General features: G+C 35.0%; 1 protein-coding gene across 2 annotated transcripts in view; it reads right to left on the minus strand.

The window, feature by feature from the left end:
* LOC105034038 (mediator of RNA polymerase II transcription subunit 12) overlaps positions 1-13,272 on the minus strand; it is a 34,262-nt gene extending 20,990 nt beyond the window's left edge. Inside the window, exons 1-5 of one of the 2 annotated variants that reach the window (XM_073245541.1) lie at positions 13,125-13,268; positions 12,195-12,454; positions 11,729-11,897; positions 7,239-7,298; positions 6,768-6,873 (exon numbers count right to left, since the gene is read on the minus strand). In XM_073245541.1, coding sequence (XP_073101642.1) covers positions 6,768-6,873; positions 7,239-7,298; positions 11,729-11,856 — 294 coding nt within the window. In that variant the 5' untranslated portion in view covers positions 11,857-11,897; positions 12,195-12,454; positions 13,125-13,268. Of the gene's footprint in view, positions 1-6,767; positions 6,874-7,238; positions 7,299-11,728; positions 12,455-13,124 lie in introns of both variants that reach the window. The other variant, XM_010909057.3, reaches the window with a different exon arrangement.
* Between the last annotated feature and the right edge of the window lie 6,004 nt (positions 13,273-19,276).

Below are 19,276 nucleotides of genomic sequence, written 5' to 3' on the forward strand. Positions count from 1 at the left end.
ATAAGTTAAAGAATGAGGTTGAAAGATAATGAAAGGATTTATTTAGTGGAGAGAAAGGCTGCTTAATCTAGACAAAATCAAGTCTATGAACTCAAAAAGTTAGACAAGAAACAATCCTTTAACAAGATGACAAAGAGAACAGATGCACTAGCAGGAAATCATAATAATTGCAAAACAGTGTAACAACGGACAATGCAAAACCAATAGAAGTTTCTCCATGCCTGCAACAGTGAACCATAGGGATTACAACACCCAAGAACTCAGTTCAAACAAAAACCTGCAGCTCCATAATTAGAAAACTAAATACAAGCAAATTATTTGTGTATTAAAGAAATAGAAAAGCTCTGTACAACAACCAACGGATTTGAGAGCCCAAACACGTATTAGAGAGACAACCAAGGAATTTGAGAGCCCAAATGAGTATTAGAGAGAGATTTTGAGGTTTTAGTGCTTCCAAATAAGATCTGATGGGGAATAAAGTTGACTTTTAGGTCACAATAAGATGCTTTGCAAAAATTAACATGATAGTGCGGATCTGGTTATAGGTATAAATTTAAATTTAAAAAAAAAAAGGGAAATCTCAAGTTAAGATGCCTCTAGAATCTGTCATCAGATTTATCTCACTTCCATTACAATCTTGAACCCAGGGAACAGACATATATACATATCTAGCGAACGCATACATATTCATATGCATATGCAGTAGAAAGAGACAGCATACACGTAAAAATGAAGGAAAAGAGAAGAAGAAATAAAAGAACATAGAAAGATAAAACAAAGAACGAGAAAGACATGAAGAATAAAGAAGAGAATTAGAAGAGAAAAGAAGAACCAACCAGGAATTCCATGAACTTTGGAATTCAAAGTGATCTAAAAATAATCAAAATAATCCCCCCAAAAACCTATTTCTAAAAGACAAAATTTGGATTCCTATGGAAACTTGGATATACTGGCAAGCTTTTAGAGCTAGACCCCACTGACTTAAAGAATTAAACAGTCCAACCTATACCAAACATGATACACCACACAATAATCGAACCTAAAGTAAGACAATAAAACTAACACTGAATATCGCCAAAATAGATCCAAAAAAATACAATAAGAATAAAAAACTAAGCTAATTTTTTTTCTGAAAACCTTATATTTCTTCCTTCACTATCACCTTATGCACCCAGAAACAAGATGCATCTAGGTACCATCACAACAGACCTCTGACCAAGTTTTCAATTCTGAAATAGTGGACAGAAAATATAAGCCTCCCTTCTTCCACCTTATCCTAATTGCTCAAAGTTTAGGAAGATCATTTTCTAAAAGGCAGGGTTTGCATCCTTCAATGTTACCACCAAACAAAATGCACAACTTCTCATCAACTCAAAGTGCTCAACTGCGAGGGCAAGGGAAAGGGAGCTGACTTTCCCAAACAACACATCTAACAACCTCTCAGTTAGAGAATAGACAATAAGTTTCAACCCCATAAACTCCACAAAAATAAGAGGATATGAGATCTTTGCCTGCTAAAAATATCCGACATTTGTGAACAAAGCCCAAAACCCTGTTATTAAGATTTAACATTGTCATAAATCCTATGCAAGCCAACAATTTAAATCTACACTTCGAAAGCTGCAAATGGATGCCAAGTGCATATACACAAGGAAGGCTATACCGCCTCTAAACCAGGATGGTACACCTGTTCAGATCAGAACAGGGCTTAACCGCTTGATTCAGGCCCGAAGCGATCTGAACCATCAGGTTCAACCCAGTTCAGGGCTCTTCAGCCCTCTCCCCCTTTTTAAAATTGAGAGAAGGCAGAGAAGGCCTCTCTTGCCTTCTATGCCTCTCCACTTGTATGCTGTTCAACTCAAAAAAAAAAAAAAAAAAAAAAAAAAAAAGGAAGAAGAAGAACAAGAAAAAGACCAGACTTCGTGAATTTCAGCCCAAATCAAGGCCAAAAAGAGGTAAACGACCTCCTCTCCTTCCCTCTTCTCTCCTTTTTGTCTTTTGCATGCCGAGTAAGGCAAAAAAGAAGAAAATAAGAGGAGATCATGTCAAAATTTTGGATTTTGGCATAATTTCATGATATGCTGCAAATCTATGGTTGATCTATGCAATGCAACCTAAAATCATAATTTCTAAAATTCGGATTAAAAAATAATTTAAAAAATAAAATAATGATCAAAAAACTTTTGTAAAAAATGCATGTTTAGGATATGCATGTTACTCCCCATCTAAATTTGGAAGCAACTTATTTATATTTGGGTATAATAACGCATGTAGAGATCCAGACCAAAATTTAATAAATTTGAAAAATAAATGGCCTTTTGTGCATAGCCATGGTAGAACAAGAAATCCCATAAATGGCAAAGCGTCAAAGTCTCTGGGCATAAGAATCTACGTTTTTAAAGTCAGAAGCAACCAACATAATATCACAAATCAATCAAACTCTACTTGTATACAAAAAGGCCTTGACTCACCCTTGTAGGGTGCTACACTGATTCAAAGTAAAATAAATTTAAATATATTAGTTTTAATTAACAAAAAATTAAAAATATATAAATAATATTTAAAAAATGAAAACTGGTATTATGTATCGATAATACAAAAGAATTTTTTGAAGTGGAAAACTGGTTTTTTGCATTACAATGAGAATTCACTATTTTCGAACAATTAATTAAATAACAATCAATTGAGACAAAAACACATATAGCATTTCTAGTAAGGTTCTACATTATTCTGAATTAAAACAAATTTTCTAGATATTTTATAATTAAATACCAATTTATTATATAAAATTAACTAAAAACATTTAATAAAATCTAAATATTAAAAATTGTAGAAGTATTTTTTGGACTAATTTGGTCATTTTTTAATTACAATGTAATTTCCATAATTTTTTAATAATTAATAAACAACAAATTGATGAAAAGAAAATGCTTGATATGAGTTTGGTCAACTTGCAAGAAAAGCTCTAGGAAGGAAGGAGCCAGATATTGATTGAGATCATGAGCCATGCTCTCAGACCGACATCACTGACGGTGCAAATAGTGCATAGAGGGTTGATCAAATTGAACCAACATTTGATCAGTAGTTACCTCAATGTGTTTGCCAATCGAAAATGCCAGTAGAAGGTCTGCCGGCTAATAAAGTCCTTCATTGATTTCAAGATGGCCAAGCAAAGAAGCACTAAGAAGACGGAGGTCACACACCAGGCAGCAAAGCCACCATCGTGCCACTTCAGGTATCCAGAGGCCTATGAGGCAACCATCATTCATGCTTTCTTGGATGATGAGCTAAATTTGCACCTTCTCATCATTGTAGATGACCTCCCTGACTGATGAGGTCCTCTTATAGCCTCGATCTACCCTAGTGGACTTGGAACCAGAGCCTAACTCAATTGTAAGGGCTCAACCTGAGGCGACGGCCATTTAGCCTCTATATTGGAGGCCTCTAGCAGTAAAAAAAGGAAAGAAGTCTGGAGAAATACCGACAAGAGCCACCGTTCATGATGTAGACCAACATGTCTTTTCCAATAGGGATTCCAAGCAACTGAGGATTAACACCATGCTACTAAAGACTAGGAAAAAGGATGTAAAAAATAGTTGCATCCCATTTCCGCTTCAACCACAATCCTGTAATCAGTCTGTTATTGCCTCCATCCAAAGAGTCGGTCATGATGTAGATCCTCCTAGGCTGAATGATATATACATACATACATGCATACATATATACATACATGCATGCATGCATATATACATACATGCATGCATGCATAGTGAGCTACCAAACAATAATAAGTTAGAGAAGTGGATAGTCTCCTGCCAACTGGGACATCTATGGTTTAACTCTAATGCATGATGATTGGACAGGTCCCAACAGGTGAAACATCATACTTTTCTGCTGTATTATGGCATGAAGACATTTGCTTATAAATCAATTGATGCTTTGAATCAGGTGTATGACATCCAATTGGGTGGGGGGGGAGGCACATCTCGGCCATCCCATCCATTCATGTGAGAAAACAAAACTGGGACAAGTTTGGGATTCCGACATCCATCCATGCAGGAAAAAGAAAGAAAAAAAAAAGGAAAGGAAAAATGAAGAAAAGAAAAAAATGAGGAAAGAAAAAGAAAAATGAAAAAAGAAAGGAACAGAGAAGAAAAGAGAAAAAAAAGGAAAGAAAAGAAACAATGGTAGAAGAAAATAAAAAAAGAAATAAAAAGAAAGAAATGATAGGAGAAGGGGAGAGACATGGAGGATATCTACCGGAATGAGACGAGATAGTGGGGCATCCTATTCCATGGAGAAACCAAGACATCTCTGCCCTATGAGATTTAAAACTTTGATGATACCCATTACATCCTCAAATTGATGGAGATTATTGTGCAAGTAGTCATGGATGATAGGCCACAGTTTAAGACCGCCGAAGAGAATTCTGATGAGCAGACGCCCATACATTTTTGGACTCCATGTGCTAGGCACTATATGGATCTAATGTTAACGAACATAAAGAAGATTTGTAGAGTGAAGTAGGTTGTTGAGACGGTCTAGTCCAACCAAACATAAATGTTATCTTTGATGAGGAAGTTCATGGCAGTGAGATATTGGAACTAGTTGTCACTCGTTTTGCCACCAATTACATTGCACTCAATAGTCTCATCAAGTAGAAAGCAAACCTGTGTTAGATGTTCACTAGTACCAAGTGGTAGGATAGCACATATGCCTGGACGACACTAAAAAGAGTCACATCAAGGGCTTGTCATGAACCAAAAGTTTTAGCAACAAACTAAAAGAATTCCGAAGGCTATCAAGTGCTGAGGTCCACAGACAACGAGAGATCCCCAAATGGGCTTCCTCTATCATCGAGTGGTGGTTCCACTTCAAGCAGTCGTCCAGGAACCTTAAGAAGCTGGCGATCCGAATCATCCTGCAAATAGTCTCCTCCAGTGGTTGTAAGTGCACCTGAGCTACCTTGAACCTTCGCCCTTATCCACAATATTTCACAAAAGCACCCAAGTGATCTTGTATATATTACGTAAACTGACGAGGAAGTGGTGACGAAGTATGATGATGCACTTCACAATAACTGTATGTATGATGAAGAAGATCCGATGATTGGTTGGCTTTAAGGCTAGGACTGCCAGTTTCGTAGCTAGAGAAGCTGGAATGAATGCCAAATACTAGGCAAAAGAACACATGCCACATTCACAGGCAATCGAGCCACCACAGAGGTCAGGAGAAGCTGATCGTCGCAAGGCTCCATGTCTAACGCATCCGTCTAGAGATTTGATAGAAAGATGCTAAAAAGAGGTCGCCACGCTATCTAGTCCCCTCAAGTGGAGCACATAGTTATCCACCCAGCATAGCTAGGCAAAGAAGGGCATCTATAGAAAGAAAGCAACTATTTGGACACCAGTGAGAGCTTGGATGACCAATTGCCTAGATCATCCCACGATACCAGCAATGATAACAATTCGAGCAATGATGCATCTGGTGGCTAGGAAGATAGCAATAGAGATGGCACAACAGTACATAATCATATTCTCAAATTGATCTTCCATTCACTAGTGAGTCTTAGCTTACTCATATCAGACAAAATAGAGACCACCATGCCAAACATGATAGAACCCGCAAGGATACCGCTGCATAGAGGCAAAAGGGCCCCCAACATTATTTTGGACATAATGTTGTTGCTACATATGACATTGCATGTGGAGTAAAATCCTTGGATGTATCTAGATCCGAGTGACCCATCAAAGTCCTATTCCACATGGATATGGCTCACCGGAGGCATCGTATTCAAGTAGGTATTATCCTTCACAGCCTCAAGTAACTCATGAGTCAGATTTCCTTGCAGCAATCTTTGGATAGCTAGCCTAGAATTAGATAGAGGAATAGTATTAGGGTAGCTATCCAACAGGCAAGCAAGAATGCGGCACTTCTCTTGAAATTTTATAGTGGTATCATAGGGGCTCGAACTACGATCATGATTCAGACATCTAGAGGGACATCAACATGCCACAAAACTTTTAAAGATCGATACATATTTTGTATTCTAAATACATTAAATCGACTCTATTTGTTGTATTGTAGGCATATTCACTTTTGAATAATTCAATTATACTTTGATTTCATTTTATGACCACAAAGATATCAAAACACGTCAAAATTATAAATTAAACCATAATCATTGAAATCATAGGTCGACACAAAAACTTGAGGAAACAAAAGAAATTGAAAAAATCAAAAAAAAATCAATAAAATGGCATACTAGTCAAATGCCTAGCATGCTAGCCACATCATGTATCAATACAATATTGAATTGGCACTGTATTGTATCGATACCATACCGTACCAATGGTCAACCAATATGGCACTTGGTACCAGTTCGGCAAACCTTGTCTGTACTTGATAGTAACTTCAGATTACACATCCAAGAGATTGGATAAAGCTGACCTAAAAAAGAGGAAAAGAAGAGCTCCAGCAGTCTGACCACCTTGAACTAACAATTTTTACCTTAATGTAAAAACAGCGACAAAAAGAGCAACTTCTTTAAACCTTGCCAATCAAATTCAAAGTAAATAGATGATTCTGCACGTCTTCCCATCATATTATCCAACAAGTTAGCATCAAAAAGAATAACATACTCCTAAATTACCAAAAAAATACATGAATACGGAAGGGAAGATAGAAAACAAAACATTTTAGGTAGTAAGCTAAAGCTACACTGGCAGCAAAAGAATTAAAAAATAAAAAGTGATAAAGAAACACACCTCAATCCCTTCGACAGTTTCTTTGTATCCAGATTGCAGATATTCTCTTGATAGCGTCTCTTCAGGACAGCTTGGGGTTTGAGGATAGAAGTCCGGCTGCCCAAGTCTAAAGAAGAGTTTTAAGAATTATAAGAGAGAATAAAATAGTGATATATGCAGCACATAAACACAGGTATAGCACAGACAATCTTTTGTGAAAAGTTAATTCTTAATATAACTTTGCATCATCTGGTAGAGAGAATGGAACTAAGAGCCATATAATTGTATGAAAATATGAAAATGTTCTTTTTTCCAATTCACTTTATAGCTGCAAGGTGAGGGAGAAAGCATAAAATTATACAGTAAAAATACGGGAAAAAAGAATAAGTTTATCATGGAAGAAATCAATGAGTTCCAACATAGTTGATAATGAGCATGTTTTCTCCAACAATACCAAGCTAATGTGGTTTTATTTTCAAGTGTAATGTTCACCTGCAATTGAGGGGTTCTTTATCACACTTTAGCTTGTAAGGGGACAGTTGTGGTTGTCGCCTGCAAAAATAAATATGTCAGAAACTTAAAAAATGTCTTACAACAACCATGGAAAGGAAGGTATAAATATTTGAAGAGAAATAGAAATGGGTTTCTTTAATTATAAGTACGATCACCATGAACCTTCAGCTTCATTCAGGTATTCACGAGATGTCCATAGATGAGTCAAAATATGATGTCTTCAGGCATTCAAACACAAGTTCAGAGGAGCAAAAAACATGCATTATTAAATTCACCAGCATAATCTTTTTTAATTGATTTCATGCTTAAATTATGCTGTACAAAAATATAATATTCATCAGCACATGACTAACAGTTAGATACTAATGGAGGTCCAGTCATATCCTGGGAAGAAAATAAATGATAGAAAAATATACCCATGTAAAAAAAATGATAATGAAGAAATCTGATTAAGGGTGCGCATGCAGCTGAGCCATTGAGTCTAATTAGCATTGTCTAATATTTTGCATAACTTGCAGTCTAATTATCAGACCATGTGATTAGTCAGATAAGCATGGTCTGATATTATCAGACTCAATGTGATAATTAGACTCAATGGTCTAATCACATGGTCTAATAATTAGACTGCAAAATATTATACTCAATGGTCTCATAATTAGACTGCACAATATGCATTGTTCCACAAGCAAGAGAATTAATAATGCCTATCAATTAGCCACCATCACTAACAGACCATTTCCTACCATGCTTTCCTGGCACTGTAGGAAATACAAAGACCTAGTGGACAAGGTCAATCATGTTCAGCAAACATAGGCCTCTAATTGAATAGCAATCTCAGAGCACTGCTGAACTGAGTGTATTGTACAGTAATTTTACAAAAACTCAAGATAGCCAGCAAACAAGAAAGTACGCATGCATGCAAGCACACATGCACACATGCAAGCAAGCACACACAGTTTTGTTAAATTAAACCTGATCCATGCAAACTGTTGATGTGATCTGCCTTAACCATCAAGCCTGATGTCAACTATTTAAGTTTGGCCTTACAAACCCTTAAACCAATTCTTCCTATGAAGGGCCGCATCCCATTTAATGCCAGCACCTTCAAATCAGAGATTCCACTCATATAAGCTAAGGACTTTCTCTTGTCATTCTAGATTCCCAAACGCATATCCAAGCACATGCCCTTACCAATGCCGCATAAGATATATAGTTAAAAATGCTCAACCAAAGCCATATTACTTAACAATACATCAACTAATAAGAGGCTCTTTATATACATAGATTTATTGAAAGCAGTTATGTGGCAGAAAAAAGGTTTTGCCTATGACAAAAAACTTGAAAACTAGAAGAGCAAATCTGAATATCTGATCATGACCTTGTGATACCTAGTTAAGCAACCTTATAATTTTTTGTAATCGTAAGCTGCCTCCTTTTGGACTCTAAATTTAGGTGTTTTCTTCATGTCATATAATTCGAACAATATCTTTTGAGTTTCAAAAGCATTTACTGACGAGGGTTGATAACCCAATTCATACACTTACAACTGGCCATAGGTTCTCACAGATATTCATATAAATATGTGTTAAAAGCTCATGTCGATAAAAAGATTGCAAGAAAGAACAAGGATGGCAGAAGAGATACAAGCAGAAAGGCAAAATTTGATGGGCAAAGGACTTGTTACAAAAGTTCCAAACAGCATGGTGGTAGTAGTAAATAAAAATAATCTCAACTGGTCTTTCTCCTTTCCTCTACCATCTCCTTGTCTGTAATGGTGACCACAATCACTTTACCAACACTCATTTATGAAAACAAAGAACAGAGGGTAGGATAGAGAGGAAGTCAAAAATGAGATGAGGCGGCACAATAAAAAACAATACTTTTCTAGAGAAGTGGTTAAAGACAAATTTTGATAACATTGAACATCTAGCTTTTTTGGATGTTTGGTGCAATGTCCATCATTTATTGTCAAAGATGTGGTAGCATGCATGGTCGTTCAATTTAATTTTTATCTAGGACAGTACTTGTAAGGTTATATCAACACTTAATAAGTTGTGCAATAACAAAATAAACAAAAGAACACCATATTGTGTGTGTCACTAACATGCAATGCTCTAATCATCAAAGTATATCTAGAATAAGCTATCATCCAATGGAAAGCAAGGTTTTGATTCTTGATATAAGAGACATTCTTTGTATCTCTACTTAGGATGGAGGCTTTCAAACAAATGTCAGGTCCTCAAACAAAGTATCATCGCTCCATACATTTAGGTAGCATTTGGTTGCATAATAAATTTTGAGGGGATAAGGAAAATTAGCCAGATAAGTTCAATGGCATAGAACATATTCCGCGGAATAGGAATTTTGGGCATTTGGTTGATAAGATTTTGCAATGATTTTTGCAATGATTTTGATTTTATCACAAGAAGTTACCCTCCCACTATTTTGTATGTCTAGAGAGTGGATAACAGCAAAATCGAAAATGAAGGTGATAATTTTCTTCTATACTACGAAATAAGTCTATCCCACCAAAATGGTAGAATAGAATTATACCCTTTCCCCTACTTATCTGGAGTCAGGGTATAACTCTATTCCAAGAGGCTTAAAATGGTGTTTGGCTGGATTTAAAATACAGTTCTGGGAGTGTATCACCCCCTCTATTCAATGTAGCAAATGAGGCCCAAGAATTTCTTCAGCACTTGGTAATTGATGTGCACATAGTACTAACAGACTTCATTGGTAGAACAAAAAGTCATTACATTGGATGTTTTTAAAGACATGTTTCATGAAAAAACTAAAAAGGTTTCATGAATTGTTTCTAGTCGAAGGTTTTCAGATGTATAGAAACATATCCCTAGTCAAGTTTACATGAAGCATTTATTTAGGCACCAAGTTCTGATGAACTTAAGTTCTGCCAAATGTTATTTCAAAAAAAAAATTCTATATTTGTTGTGGCATAGATAAGAATTCATTAGCTTGTAGTTGGAAGCACCATACATAACAACAGACTGAAATTTTCCCATTTCCATTGTTCACATAAGGTCCCCATTGGTTGGGGATAATTTGGCATGAAAAAATAAATCCCATGTCAGATTACCATGTTTGGTATAAAAAAATAGAAGAAAAAGATGGTAAAAAAAAAAATTGGTGGGCCCCATGTTTATTTTTCAGAGAGAGAAAGTAAAACAAATACCATGAGGGGTGGTATTTGGTAAATTCCCGAGTAGTGGTAATCCATGCTTGACAAAAAATACCACTAATAAAGCTGCATATATAATCATTGAATTTGTTCTAATGTCTTTCCAAATTAATTCAATAAAGAGCTTTTACAAAAAAAAAAAAAAGAGATGGAGATGGCATTATGCAAAGGGCTATGTGATTATGTCATTACATAAAAACTAATTGGAGATGACAATGCTATCTAGTATGAAAAAATTATTTTATGTTGAAGGGTATATTTATAAATTTGGTCATATTCCTTTATAGATTTACCGCCAACCAAACATAGTAATCTTTTTCACCAACCAAATATAGTAAAAGTTATTGTCCTTCGTAATCATTTTTTCAGATAAATGATTCTCAGGAATTGTCAGATTACATCGTAATCAGACATACCCCAACCAAACAGACCCATGATGCATTGCAAGGATTCCAATGCTTAGTTTCATTGCTCCTGCTTGGTGAACACCACTTGGTCTCCCACATAGGTTTGTTGATGTTCACCATCAAAGGTTCTCATCAATGACGGAACCCAAGTTATCATGCAAGGGGCCATAACTAACGGTAATGGTTCAAGATGCTGGAAGATCTAAATGAACTAGAAGGCTAAAGCACTAAACAAGCTCTTGAAGATATGTCAACCCTCCAAATGAGATGATTGTTTAGATGTTAAGGATCCCTCCTGAGCTTCCCTCCATCTTATGCAAAACTAACAATAAATCTACCCACCCATTTTCCTAAACAAATGGATGCCACTTATTTTCAGGCACTATGTTAACATGACAAGTTCACCTTAGAGCTTCGTTGCAGCATCCAATTTGGATCAATGTTCGATAAATGTTATTCTTCAAATCCTAAAAAAATATAAAAATTGTGTCCATGCAATCTGGTACGAACTAGTTGGTGCATGCACACATTCATGCAACATAAACAATAGGAAAAGTCAAAATGAGATTAGCTTCATAAGTGTGCTCCTTTCAAGGTAACTTCAACATTTTTCTGTCCTAGGAGCAGCATTATCAAAATTATCATCACAAAAAGAGACCAGCTTTAAAGTTGTTTTCCTTTGAAAGTATAACACTCTTCTATTCTAGGATCAGCATTACCAAAAGTATCATCACAGAAAACTAGTTACACTCCACCTGACAGAAAATATTAGTTAACATGTATAATGAACAAGGCAAGAATAATAAAACAAGCAAACAGAAGCAAAACACTAAATAACTGAGAAAGCATGAGACAAGCATCACCTTGGGTTCAAAGAAAAGTTAGATGAGGAGAAGGATGACTCTGCCCTAGCATTTTCCCTAACAGATGCCCCACCAATGGAACTGTTACTAACTCCAGCACCACAGCTGGCAGCAGAAAATCTTTGCATCTCTCCTTACAATTACCGGCATACTGCCTCCAACATCAAAGCTGATATAAACAGTTTATAATAAAGTCCATCACAAAAAGAGTTATGTTTGACCATGAATCATTGGAATCAGACCGTGGTATAAGATAACACAGCAAAAGATGATCTTAAAAACTCTCGACTTAAATAACACTCAAGGTCTTCAAGTAACTGTCCCCACAGGTATATGAGTTGAGTCAATGCCAATGACGATAGTACAGGTGATGCAAACAAGTTGCTTAAATTAAACAACAAACAGTTCCAATGCCCAAATTCTTATTGTCTCATGAGACAGCTCAAATCAACCTGATGAATGCTACCTCTGCAGTATCAGTTGTGCATGGCCAACCAATCACCACTTTACAATTTGACCTACTGTCCTTTGCACCCAGAAGATAAGGGAAGACGTGCAACAAGCAAACTGTACTCAAAACTATATCCAATCAGTATCCGTCCACTGCAAGTTCACCAAACTAGTAACATCGGACTACTTAATTGATCCCAGACAGAACAGCTGCTGCTGCTGCTGCTTATAACTTGATCCCAAAAAAATGCAAGCTCTCCACAAATCACTGCATTACTACAATAGATCAATTAAGTAACATCAGTTGACTAGCAAAATATGGCAACATTTTTACTAAAAAGATCATCTTTACCAGAAATTTGAGGTCTTGAGCATCAAAAATCGATAACAGTACATAATATCAACCAGACAAACTAAAACTCGGGATCTAGCCAATTTTCTCGCAGAATGAAAGAAGAAACCCAGTCTATGACTCAAAGCACAGTACAAACAATGTAACTTTACGGTGCTAAATCAATTCCTACAAACAGAAACCTGCCTCCAAAATAATCCTTCCAAGCAAAGGAACCAAGAGAACAGACAACCCACCAACCCAACCCAAAAAATGAAAAACCCTAGCTTTGCATCAAGAAACCAATCCAATTCCATCAAATCCAGAATAACGGGGACTCCGACACCCAGATCCCAAATCTGCCCCGGTAAACCCTCAAGATCAAATCTTTCCCGGATGTTTAAGCCCCCAAAGCCCCGCAAGAACCCGTAAAGAAAAGAGAAAACGAGAAGGCCACCCGATTCCGCAGCGCGAGCTAGGGTTCCTCACCCTCCCCAGGCGAGGTATTCCGAGGGCCGGAGAACTAGGGTTTCGCAAGCCGTGGAACCTCACGAACCCTAGAAGAGGGAAAATAATTAAAAGAAATGGAAGGAGAGAGAAGAGAGCGAGACGTACCTTTTAGAGAGAGGGGTAAGGCGAGAGACGGAGGAAGAAGGCGAGGCGTTTGACTCTTTTTTAGCTCGCGCTGATGATGATATATATAGCGGCGTGTAGTAATGTGCGCGTGTGAGGCTTCGTTTTGGGCAGTTGGCGTTTCCGTAGCGAGAAGGGAGAGAAGGGATCTGGGGAATAAATGACAGGATTGGGAAAATATTTGGGGCTTCTTTTCCCATATTGTCCTCCCACATTCGAGCTATGACGGAAATGGGCTCCCTTCGGGCGAGGAAAATTACACCAACGACCTCTTAATAGTTGTTGCGGTAGTGGAAGTCAGGGTGACGGTAGCCTCCAGGTGGTTTGGTAGTTTGGATTAGTTATGGATAATGGATAATGGGTTTGTAATAATGGATATATACATACGCACACATATACATGTGGATAAATCAAGTCCATTTAGCTCTTTCAAGTAGCATCGTAGTACTAAATATGATTATTTGGTAAATAAATTTGCTGGATGATGAGGTTTTCTATTGCAATATGTATTTCAATGAGGTTTTACAGAGTCAAATTCTTCGATAAAATAATACTAAATCAATATATTTATCAGTTACCAACCATGGCATCTTAACCTTAGTATTTTTTTTTTTTTTTTTTGATGCTGTGAAAATCATGATAGACGGAAGTGCGACTACATATTAAAGTAGGAGCAAATCAAACCTACAATTCTTCTCTCTGTAGCAAAGACTTTACCAACTAAATTATTTGGCATCTTATTTGCACTATTCTTATCGAAATCATGCAACTATATCGTACATGCACATGAGAAGATTACATAAATACTAAAAAATACTTATTTTGTTTTATTTTGAAAAAATGCCACTTGATAAATTTCACTAGCTGAATTGCAACTTATAAAACATAAATATTTGGTTACATAATATATCAGCAAGAAAAAGATTCTACATGATTACATAATGCCAAGCATTGGATAAGATGAAACTAGATTTATTTTATAGTTTATATTTATTTATACTTAAAAACCTCTAATGGTTGATATATCTCTCTTGATTTTAAAATTATTAGCTGTTAGATAATATGTTAACTTTAACTTATATATTTTTGCATTAAAAGCTAACAAATGACCACTCGGAAGGCAAAAGTATAAAAGTATGCAGCACTAGTATCCTAGTTGGATAAATATCATCATATCTAGGCAAAATTCTAGAATGGCACATAAACACATGGTCTAAAAGCAAATGATGCACCAAGTCATTTTCTAAGTAAGAATTATTTATAAATCTCATTTTTTCACTTTATACTCTATACATTCTTAATAAGCACAAACTTTTGCTTATATATCTATCACTCTTAGCTAGCTAAATATCAAAGTATGTCGAGTGAAAAATAATCTCCAAATTAAATCTAGATCTCTCACATTTACACAAAAGTCTGCCACTTTATATGAATCACTCATATTAAAATTGCCTAATTATATATTATATGCATGTAAGATGGTTCGGATGGTGCTAAAAACATATATTTTGTTTTTACATCATAAAATATCTGGCTTCTTTGTAATTTATAAAACACAATCATTTGACTACATTTTTATCAAAAATAATTATTTAATTACTTCTTACATACTTTATAAAAGAAGCTCTTATATTAATATCATGTCAAGTGTAGACAAAGATGAAATGAAACTATTCTATTTTTATATTATTTAGATTAATTAAGATGTCTCTCTAAATTTTAAGTTTCTAGTCATTACATAATATTGTAGCTTTTATCTATTACCTATTTGCAATCAAAGCTAACAAAAAACCAATTGGTAAATGAATGTACAAGGATAGCACTGCTACACATGCTGTTTATAATATGATAATGTCAAATCAAACCATTAGAATTGCACTTAAACAAATAGTCTTGAAAAATATAGAACGTGCCAAGTTGTTTTCATAAATAAATTGTAATTTTACAAATCTCATGTAATTGGCTTCTCTTTTGAGTTATATATTCTTGAAAAGAACAAATTAACTCTTGCAAACAAATATATTGCCATGTGTAATAAAAGTAAATTTTTAAAACAGCAATCACCAAAGTGCTTTACCTAGAAAGCTAGATATATTAAGTTCAGTTTTAACAAGACATAATAAAACTATGATGAGATTATTATGTTTAAACTAAGGAATGGAGCTAGAAATTTTGGTAGAGGGGCAGAAATCCATAATGTTGGCTTTCTTTTTTCCTCTATCATATGCATCTCATCCTAAAATAATAAAAATTATAAAATTTTACAAAAATAAGCATATCAACTAGCATTTTTTGATATAAAATAGAGTTTTTCTATCATATATTTCATTAAAGTCCATAACTTATATATTCAAGACAAAGTAAGAGTAGAAAATTTAATTTTATCAAAAGTTTCTGATAATAATTTTTATTTTTAGTATTGTATTTCCAAAAAAAATATTATTGAAAGAAAAAATGGAAGATGATTTACAAGAGATCAAGTTATCATATGCTGCTATTAGAGCACTAGCTATAAGCTCCAGCAGGATGATCACAATTGGTAGGTAATCAAGCAGCACAAGTGGAGAAACAAAGAGGAGTTAGCATGTCTCAAAAAATGGAAAAAGATGAGGTTTGATAGACGGGATGAATTTTGACTATTAGGTTTGCATGAAAAAAATTTAGTTTCATTTTATTTAATATTAGAAGCTTGGCATCATTTTCTTTGAAAAAATTAGCATGTGATGCCGCTCAACTTTGCTTGCACCAAATATTGTTTCGAGATCATGACTTGATAATACCTATCGTGGATATAATTTAGATTCATTGCAAAGCAGAAACCAATATTTTGTTTTAGATATGCTTAGGTAAATTTTAAGATTTTTATGAACCTTCATGTGCTCAGCAATAAGTTATAATGTATTTTATGAATAACATTAGTTCTCCTTGTGCAACATAGGCACCAAGGACTTGTGCCATATAGGCACCTAAAAATTGAAGGCACACATTATTATACCCCTTGAGAACCTTATAAGAAAAATGTAGCAATCATAATTGTAAAGTTGTGGGACCAAAATAATGATCAAATTGATTTTTTTTCTTTTTTTTTTTGCAGGGGTGGGGGGGGGTGCATAACAAAAATAGTGCCAAGTTTAAAGATGGGCTATAAAATAAAATCAAGAAAATACATAACTATAGTATAGTGTGAATATTTTAAGTAATTATAACAAAATATAATTCAATGAGTAGATTAAATGAAAAATGATTCATTCTTTAGGATTTGCTTTGCATTAATGCAGCAAATTGAATATACTTTTTTTTGGGGGGAGGAGATACAATAACATCCCCTTAAGTTTGTTTATATGATACTCAAATTGGCCCATTTTAAGAAAGTGTTAAAATAGTCTGTTTCTGTTACAATCTAATCTTTCTATCTATCTGCATTGATCAAGCTTTAGTAAAAAATTCGATGAGCCTAAAGTGAGAATTAGAATTATCTTAATTAAATTTATAAATTATTCTTATCTATATCTGGTTTAACTGATAACAGATTCTCATGGCCATCAGGAGCTTGACCCCTATATTGATTGCAAGACCAACAAGTGGCTCCTCCACTATGTTCTCTATCATCATCACCACCAACATTTGCAATGCCCCCTCCTCTGCTACATCTCATATCCCTCCTTTCCTAAATATAGTCATTGTCCTCTTCGATCATCCCTCCATCTCCACCAATTTGGATAATGGTTTTTAGTATTAGGGAGATAGAGTTCAATACTTTGATGGTTGGATTGTGCTTCTCCTCTCAAAACATCATTGACTAGATGAAAAATCAATACATGTTATATGATACCGCAAAGCTAATGACATCACTGACAAATTTATAAGAAGAATCATTATGATCATAACAATTAAGGTCAAATCAGGATTTATAGTATGTAGGTGAAAAGCTCATTTCCTTCCCTCACCCCCTCTCATTGCTCTCCTCCCTATCCATGCCCCATTAACAATTCCATGGCTCCCAACCCAAGACCATAATAGAAGGCCATCATGAAGACTCCTCCTCTTCTTCTCCAATCCTCCCAAATCATCCAATGTTATCCAGCAATTACTTACATCAATAGCAAGTATTATTCTAGTCAAGAAAAGAAAGGTAATATCACATAGAAAATACTTTATTTGGATATTAGAAAAAAGAAACCAGCACCAAAGAAACACCTAAAAAATTCAAAATAGATGGAGAACATGAAGAAGACAAATACAAGAGTAAAAATATATTACTAGTAGAGTCCCTATTCGAAGTTAACGATTAGAAGGAGGATCCAAATTTCATGGATCCATAGGTGTTGACATGGAGAGGAAAAAGGAGAGAGAGAGATGGTGGGGAGGGAGGAAGGGGAGGAAGAGATAGCGATGATGGTGCGGGCTCTATTTCTTAGTCCTATCCATTAACTCCACTATGACTAGCTTTTGATTCTTCTAGTATTAGTTAGTAATACCATCAATAAAAAAGAATAGACCTAAGTAATCAAATAGAAATTTATACAAGATTTATGCTCCTAGCCTTTCATTCTAACTCATCACCTATAATAACCCAACTCAATTAGCCAAGCCTAGTCCACTTGACCAGCCTAGAACTTTTCAGGATTAGAGAATTAATATGGCCCGAAAGCTAGGTTCCAAGTAAATGAAGTTGAAGAAGGAGGCAGACTCCATCTCCTCTTCAAACTCTTATAGGGTGAGGGAGCCACCGACTATATAGCTCCCACCTATCCTCCTTGTGAAACTCCAAGCCTCTCTGTTTTTCGCCTTTCTTTTTCTTATTGCTTTAATTTTTTTTATTGCCATCTTCTATCATCATAGTGGCCACACCATAGGCTCGTTAGAGATGAGTCATCATCACTCACACCCAACTGGCATTGCCTCTCCTCCCATTCCTATCTTGTATGGCTATCACTGATTGTGATATCATCGTAAGATCATTAGATTTTGAATGATAAGCTATTGTCCCTTATTTTGAAAATTTTTGTTTGATCTTTTTTGTTGCTAGATGCTATCACCGTCGGCCTTTTTCTTGCTCGACTACTGGCGAACCTCCGGCTACACCATATGGCCACAACCATCACTTGCTATAGCCATCACCAATTGTGAGTCCCCTATTTTGGGAATAAAGGGCAGTCCCCTATTTCGCCAAAACACCAAGGAAAGAAAAGAAAAGAAATAGAATAAAAAAAGAAAAAAAAAAGAAGAAAGAGAGAATTCACTTCTCTCTCTTCTTAGCTTCTCTCTCTTTTGCACTTTCTCTCTCTATTTTCTTTCTCTAATTTTTCTCCTATTTCTCTCTCTACTAGTTTCTTTTTCTATTAGATCTTTCTAGATCTTAAAAAAATATATTCTTTTAATAATTTTTTAATCAATTTTGGTGAAGAGTAATCCTATTCCATGGTCATTGGATAGTGTGCTGATTTCCATCTCATTTAGATCGAGCACAACCAAATTTCTTCATCAATCGCATCTTAGCATCTTATTATAATTTTTTATTTGTAATTCATCAATTAGATGTCTAGATTGACCTAAATGGGACATTAGATGCTATCACATGCCTAACTCTATGAAGATGTTAGATCTTAAGATTTTTATTTTTAAAATGAGCATGGTCAAAATCTAATAAGTTATAATTTTTGAATATTCTATGAGAGGATTTTTTAGGATTAATTGGATCTATCAATTTGTTTTGCAAGGTAAGTGATGTAATCCTTTTTTCTAAGTTTATAGGTAAATTATATAATATATATCATTAAATTTTGAGTCGCATTATTTGTGATTTATGAATATGAAATATGGAATTTGTTTATTGGACATATCTTATTATGGAATATTATTTGATGTATGATCGAAGCTATTAATTTTATTATGGATTACAATCGATTGTTTTCAATTTCAAATGATTTTGTATACTTTTCAATTTAGAATATGAAATTGATTTTATAGAAAAAACTTTAATTTGAGATGGATTTTAATTTGTAGCCTGACTATATATTGATATCTTATCATTAGAGGTTATGCATCGGTATATCGATGCCCTACCAGTGGAGGTTGTAAGCTGATAAATCAAATCTCTGTCAGTAAAAGCTATGTGAATATTTCAATATCCT

This window comes from Elaeis guineensis, chromosome 11 (assembly GCF_000442705.2).
Source record: "Elaeis guineensis isolate ETL-2024a chromosome 11, EG11, whole genome shotgun sequence".
Taxonomy (NCBI): Eukaryota; Viridiplantae; Streptophyta; class Magnoliopsida; order Arecales; family Arecaceae; genus Elaeis; species Elaeis guineensis.